Genomic DNA, 7722 nt, shown 5'->3' on the forward strand with positions numbered 1-7722 from the left:
TTGCAGAAGATTTTAATGAACAATCTTCTCTTAGTTGCAAGCACTGTGACCATTCACCACGGAAATTGCTACATCCAGCCTGGCACACCAAAATAGGTAAACTCTAACTTAATTGCACATCCAGCATTCATTATTATAAAAGCAAGAATAAAAGCAAGTATAAAAATAAAAAATTATGAAAACAATTAGTTACATTTGTTCAATTCTAACACTCAAATTGCTTAATACTTATGGTCCTCTCAGCCATTCTTCTTCATTGAAATAAATAGATTTGCTTTTTAGTGGGCTGAATACCTCGAGTAGAATGCTGGGAAACTCCAAGTTCACACTCCACCATGATGAACAGTTTAGGATTATCTTAGGTTTTCATCAATCAATTTTTTTCACTTCATTCTGGGTACAGACCTTTCCAAAACCTCAAGCGGGCTGAATTACTGACAATAACTTCAGGATTTCTATGTTGAGCAGTTTACATGTGGCAATCTCAAACCTGCACCAATTACTGTAACGGGTATAGCTTGGACCTAATAGCAGCACAGAATCAGGCAGGTATAATTGGTAATGAACCTTATTACGATACTGTAACACAGAGTAGTAACACAGGAATGGGTACACCGTACTCACACAGAGTCTCAGGATTGAGCGAGGGTTCCGAAGAGGGCCAGGCAGGAGACGTAGTCGGGGTAGCGGAAGGTCCGGTAACCAGGAGATCCAACACACGATGCAAACAAACCAGCGAGGGACAGACGAAAGGAGAGTCGAAGCCAGGCAGGAAGTCGAGGAGCCATTGCAGGGATACACCAAACAGCCCAGGAGAGAGGCAGACAGAAACCAGGAGGTACGGGACAAAGGCCGTGGTCGGGGACAGAAGGCTGAGGTGATATCCGGGAAGACGACAGGACGGAATGGTCAGGGGCAGGCAGGTTCGAATCCGTGTAGGCAGTCGGGAAATCGCTGGAGAGTCTTGCATGAATGCTGAGAACAATCTGGCACTGTGTGAACGGTGAGGAGAGTCTATATACTGGGTTAATAGGTGATCAGAGGCAACTGAGTGCAACAGGTGAGGAGAGTTGGGCTGAAGAGAGGGGAGTGGCAGGTGAGGAGAAGGAGCGACCGGTGGAAAAGTACCGGGAGGTGAAGTGGATGAGAATGAGGAGAGGGCAGACTGTGACAATTACATGCCAGAAAGATGGTAGGCACAGATGGAATTACTTTCAATGCAGCTTCAAAATGCTGATCCTCAGTAAAATAATGAAATATGATATATTTATATATTTAAAATTCTACAAAAACCATGCATGCTTTTACTTTGATATTTGGAATAGTTCTTGAATGAATAGCTCGAGCTTGCATTGTTCTCTGATTATTGTGTTGTACAAACATGGCAAATTATTTGGATCCTTTAGTTTGAAGCTTGCCCCTTCTTTACTGCTTTCTGATATTGATAGCAACAGAAGTGATCTGAAAGCCGCAACAACCTGGGGATAGAAGGGAGGGAAACAAAACATGGGAAGTAAGGAGGGGAAGGAAATAGAAGAGATAGAGTTACATAAGGAGAGTGGAAGAAAGCAATTGAAGTTGGAAAAGAAGAGAAATACAAATGAAGGAGAGCCAATCACTATCGGGGTAACAAAAACTCAGCATTGAACACAATGTAAAAACAAATCTCTCTTTCTTCTGCATTGAACACAATGCGTATTAATCATTAAGGTGAAAGGATAGAATGCACCTATTTTTTTTTGATACAAGGGTAATTGGAAATATGACCTGTGAGGAGAATACTGAGTCTCTAAAATAATATATACACCTTAAGTGAATGGAATAGAAGCAGTAGTTACAAGATAGAGTAATAGTCATAGAGTGATACAGTGTGGAAACAGGCCCATCGGCTCAATTTGACCACACCGGCCAACATGCCTCAGCTACACTGGTCCCACCTGTCCATGCCTGGTACATATTGTCCCTTGACCCTGCTCCACCATGCAATAAGATCTCGGCACATACACTTTCTTGCCCAATGCCCATATTCCTTGTTCCTCTTACTGCTCAAAAATCTATTAACCTATTTAATCAACAATTGAGCATCCACACCACTTGGAGCAGAAAATTCCAAAGATTTAGAAGTTCATCCCCCGAGTAGAAATTTCTTCTCATTTTAAATTGAGCCGGAACCTTGACCTGAGACTGTGCCATCAATTCCAGGCTCTCCGGGTTAAGGATGCAGGCTTTTACCATCCCGGCCTCACCCCACACCACTCCCGCACGTCCTATCTATTTGTACTCTCTCCTCACAAAAAGACAACCCTGTCCATAGATATGCAGTACATCTCATCAGTTTCAAATACTTTTCAAAATGATGGCCCAGCTGTGAGTACTGCGAAGGTGGTAACAAAAAACAATGCCGGAGAAGGGAGTGATGGGCCCTTTGATCAGCTGCCAACTCTCAAATCATGCAGCATCGCAGGAGAAAAGCAAATGATCAACAGCTGCAAAGACATAAGATAATATGCTATTATCTAAATACAGGGTTTCATTTACTCTCTAAATTTGTTCTTTCTTCAAAACAGCACGCAGCATGAACAGGACATTCTGCTGCAAAGAGTCCTAGCTTTTAAGGATTTTTTCAGTAGATTCATAAAATCAGCAAAATCTATCAAAATATTTCTTCAAACTGTTTAAAAATGAGAGTCTTTGGATAGTTTTACAACCATACAGTGCATCAATTCCCTGCACTGAAGTCAAAAGATTAAGATATTACAAAGATGTGATCGATTTCTGTCCATTTGCTTTTTTCAGAAAAGGATACTAGGTTGCAGTGAAACACAAATTCTCATTGCTGGTCCAGAAATATTTCCTTCCTGTCAAGATACGACCTGGAAAAGGGAATGAACTAGTTAAAGTATCAACGATTAATCCTGCCTTGCAGAACAATGAAATACTATGGAGTAGAAATTATTTAGTCATGTGTGATAAACATACAATATTGTGGTATATGTGCAAATTTGGTTCTATTGACCTATTTATCATTGTTATGGGAGAATACCAAGTATCAATTAGCAAGGTTCACTGCAAAATAATATTGTTCTTAGTAAAGAAATATTGCATCTCATTAGCAGCATTTCTAACAAGATGCAAGTTAAACATTAAAAACTGGCAGCCATCAGGACAAGGTCTGCAGCAGCAATAGGATCATGAGAAGTTGCTAATGAGGATGTAGTCATCTTCACCCCCATATACCTGTGTTATGCAGACACTTTTGTTCAACACTTGTTTTGTACCTTGCTGACGAGCATTTTTTTTTAAAGCATAATTTCCAATGTATATTTAATAAATCTAGAAGTCTAAGAATTAAAGGATCAGGCTTCCTTCAAACCTGAATGCCTCCAACAATAAAATGTTCAAAATACAATTGTATAAGTGTGTATAAATACATGACACTACTTACTGTTTGTGTAGCATTAGGTTTAACGAATAGCAGACAAAATTCGTATAAAATGTGCCAGGTGCAATTTCATTTTTATTATTTTCTTTTATCAGAGGGAAAAGTAGGAATCACCTCAGTTGAGGAAAGTGTCACTAAGCTGCAATGAGATTGGTTTTGTTATAGAGTCATTGTTTAAGATTGTGGCCTGAATGCTATCTGGTAAAATAGATCTAAGATGGAAATTAATTTGTCTGACAGTTCCTCTCAATTTTACTTCGGAGTCACGTGAGGGACCTCGTGAAGAACCCCGCCAGGACGCATGCGTGTCATTATCGCCTCACGCTATGCAACGAGTCAGCACGGGAGAGGACGTCTCACTCAAGCGGCAGTATTTAAAAGCCGACAACAGCAGGTAAGGGACTCTGCGTTTTTCGACTTATTTTTAGGTGAAAGATGGACAGAGTAACGCGGAGAAAGGCTGCGAAGAAGCTGGAGGGGGAGAACTGCGGAGTTGCGGACAGCCAGCGGGAACAGCAGCAGCTGACGGCACGGGAATCTTCTGAATTGGAGTCAGCTGTGCCCGACTTCGCTCCCGCTACGGCGAATTCCACTTCTCGGCCAGGCGGGAAAGCGAAGAGAAAGACCCCGCGAATGCCGGACTCAGATGAGTCGGACTTTGAGGAGCCGTGAGCGGCCAGTGCCCGTGAACACCGGGGCCGGATCGAGCGGACGGGGCAGTACGAGCAGCCGGGAGCGGCTAGTGCCCAAGAGCACTGGAGCCGGTTTGACCGGCTGCATGACGAGGAGCAGCCGCGAGCGGCCAGTGCCCGTGAGCACGGGGGCCGGTTAGAGCGGTTGCTCCAGGAGATCCTCCAAAGTGGCAGACTCCGGGAGAGGGAGGCTAGCCACAGTGGGCACCCAATAAGCCCCACAGCGGTACCCCCAGAGGGGCTGCATAGTGTCTCCTCCTCGTCAGAGGAGAACACAGAGGATCTGTTCTGGGTAGACTCTGAACGGGTCACAGAACCACATACCCCCAGTAGCCCTGGGGTGAAAGAAGGCATGCTGGATATGGTGAACCAATTCTTCCAGCCAGACCTAACCAGGGAAGACCTGGAGCCCAAAATTGCAGCCAGTGTGGACTATTAGTCTAGTAACAAACTACAGACACAGGCTATGTCTGACGCCATTGCACGGCATTTACCCCCAGGTAACTGCAAGGCATTGCAAGTGCCTAGTGTTAACCAGTGTATCTGGAGACATATGGGGACAGGTATCCGCAATACTGATCTCAAAATCCAAAACGTGCTCAAGGTATTGACGGCGGGAATCACAGCATTTGCCCGAACTTTAACAGAATCAGACATGAACCAAGACCACAAGGATGCACTGGCTCTACTGTGCAATTTACAGTACGAACTCAATTATATTCGGAAAAGTGCTATACAACCTACATTGGACCCAAAATTTGCCGGCCTTTGCAAACCAGGCACCTCAAAACAGCCAATGCTATTGTTTGGAGGGGACTTGCCGAAACAAGTCAAACAACTCGACGAAGCATCTAAAGCACTAGGGCTTATAAAAGCAGCCACCAAGACATACTTTGGGAAGAGATACCAACCCTACGGACCTCCCAGAAGGGCAACATATAGCGCAGGGAGCGCTAAAACCAGGAGCACCCAACAGCGGTCTTTTTTAGGGCATGGCCCAGGACGACCGCCCGGGAGAAAACGCTCAACATCCTCCGAGAACAACAAGGAAGTAACTCAACCACCACTGGTAACCATGGAGGTAGGTGGGTCTGGTTCCTCGAAAATGAATAAGAGCACTAAAGTTGGGGGAAGGTTACGGTATTATTTGCATGCATGGAATGAAATAACTCTAGACACTCACATTCTAAGCAGTATCCAGGGTTATACAATAGAGTTCATACTAAAACATAACCCTCCGGTACAACATGCACCGAACTGAACATTCGTGCTTACAGGCATAGAAACATCTAAAGCACATACTGAACTACAACGACTACATAAAAAAGGAGTAATTGAACACACCAAACACGAACCACAGGAATTTGTGTCCAATATTTTCATAAAAAACAAGAAGGATGGTGGTTGCCGCATCATCATCGATTTGACTACATTAAACACATTTGTACAATATATTCATTTCAAAATGTAAACCTTTGTTACTACTGAATTAGTTTCAGCAGGCTACTATATGGCAAGCATAGATTTAAAAGATGCTTACTATACAGTACCCATCAGAGGTGACCACAGATGTTATTCGAAATTTAATTGGATGGGACAGCTTTGGCATTACAGGGCATTACCAAATGGGCTAACTTCAGCACCCAGGTTATTCACAAAAATTTTGAAACCGGCATTGGCATTACTGCGAAAACAAAAACATATGGTAATGACATATCTGGATGATATATTTATTGTTGGGAAAACATTGGAATTAGCTAAAGAAGCAGTAACAGCCACGAAACAGCTGTTCGAATACCTGGGTTTCATTATCCACCCAATTAAATCCCAATTAACGCCTTCAACACAAATGGATTACCTAGGGTTCACCATTAATTCGATTCACATGTCAGTGACTTTGCCAATAGAAAAAGCTACAGCCCTACAACAGGCTTGCAGTTGACATCACCAAACCCTCCATTAGACTGGTAGCCAGGATAATTGGGAAAATAGTGCCATAGAAATACAGCAGCCATTATAGAATTAAAATGGTGGATATACAATATCAAGGATTGTTCCAACCCACTAATCATTAGCAACCCGTCTATGGTGCTACAAACTGATGCAAGTGCACTGGGTTGGGGAGCCACCAATTCCATCTCCAGCTGTGGAGGGAGATGGAATGCAGAAGAAGCGTCACTATTAGAAATGCAAGGTATAAATTACCTGGAAATGTTAAGTGCATTCCATGGCCTTAAGTCGTATTGTTTGGGATTAAATCACCAGCATGTTAGACTACAAATAGACAACACAACCGTGGTAGCATATATCAACCATATGGGTGGAAACAAATCGACATCTTGTGACAATCTGGCCAAAACAATTTGGGAATGGTGCATCCAGAGGAATATTTGGATACCAGCTACCTATTTACCAGGTAAACTAAATTTAGTGGCAGAAACCAGGTCACGCAAATTCAAAGAAAACACTGAATGGATGTTGGATAAAAACGTATTTGCTGAAATTACAGCACGATATGGAACACCGGATATCAATATTTTTGCATCCAGGCTAAACCACCAGGTACCAAGTTATGTTTCATGGGAACCAGACCCTGGGGCAGCAGCTACTGGTGCATTTTCGCTGCATTGGGGGAAATTGTTCTTTTATGCATTCCCTCCTTTTTGCCTCATCAGTCGGGTACTGAGGAAAATCCAACAGGACTCTGCATCTGGGATTCTCATAGTACCCAATTGGCCTACTCAACCATGGTTCCCAGTAATACTAGACATGGCACTAGAACCATGCATCACAGTTCAACATGGGCCGAAATTGCTGGTAAATCCAGTAACACAGGAAAGTCACCCCTGTCATAAATATACTAACTTGTTAATTTGTAGAGTTTGAAGGCGCCTCTACAACACATGGGACTGATGGACCAAACAATGGACATGATTGCATCGGCCCACAGACAGTCCACCAAAAAACAGTACTTGGTGCACATCAAGAAATGGGGGAAGTACTGTCACAACAATAACCTCAACCCCAGATCCAACCATATTCCGTCTGTTCTGGAATTTTTAGCCAGTCTACATTTCGATGAGGGACTCAGCTACAGTGCTATCAACTGTGCCAGAAGTGCACTGTCCAATTACTTGTGGCAAGGAACAGAGCGACATTCTGTAGGGACTCACCCCCTGGTGACCAAACTTATGAGGGGTTTTTTCAACACCAATCCCCCTAAAACCAGGTACACCCAAATTTGGGATGTGAGTGTAGTTTTGACCATGTTAAGAAACTGGTCTCCACCTACAACTCTGTCCCTACAGAAACTCACTATGAAGATGGTCATGCTGATGGTGTTGGTCATGGCACAAAGGGTCCAGTCGCTACAAAAACTAAGGCTGGACAACTTGACCATTTCATCAGGCAACATGATTTTCATTATACATGACTTGATTAAACAGAACAGACCAGGAACAGCAGGGCAGAGAATAGAATTCAGGGCCTACCCGACGGATGACCGCCTCTGTGTAATAAATCATTTACAACTATACATAGAAAAAACCAGGATCATCAGAGGGAAAGAAATGGCACTGTTAATCAGCC

At 43.2% G+C, this 7722-nt stretch overlaps 1 protein-coding gene across 1 annotated transcript; it reads left to right on the plus strand.

Annotated features, from left to right (window-relative positions):
- The first annotated feature begins 553 nt into the window (after positions 1-553).
- On the plus strand, positions 554-5586 carry LOC129704052 (uncharacterized). The gene is made up of 2 exons (XM_055646923.1): positions 554-838; positions 3683-5586. The coding sequence occupies exon 2, from the start codon at positions 4601-4603 to the stop codon at positions 5393-5395; it is 795 nt and encodes a 264-aa protein (XP_055502898.1). The 5' UTR covers positions 554-838; positions 3683-4600; the 3' UTR covers positions 5396-5586.
- The last annotated feature ends 2136 nt before the right edge of the window (positions 5587-7722 follow it).

This window comes from Leucoraja erinacea, chromosome 15, assembly GCF_028641065.1.
Source record: "Leucoraja erinacea ecotype New England chromosome 15, Leri_hhj_1, whole genome shotgun sequence".
Taxonomy (NCBI): domain Eukaryota; kingdom Metazoa; phylum Chordata; class Chondrichthyes; order Rajiformes; family Rajidae; genus Leucoraja; species Leucoraja erinaceus.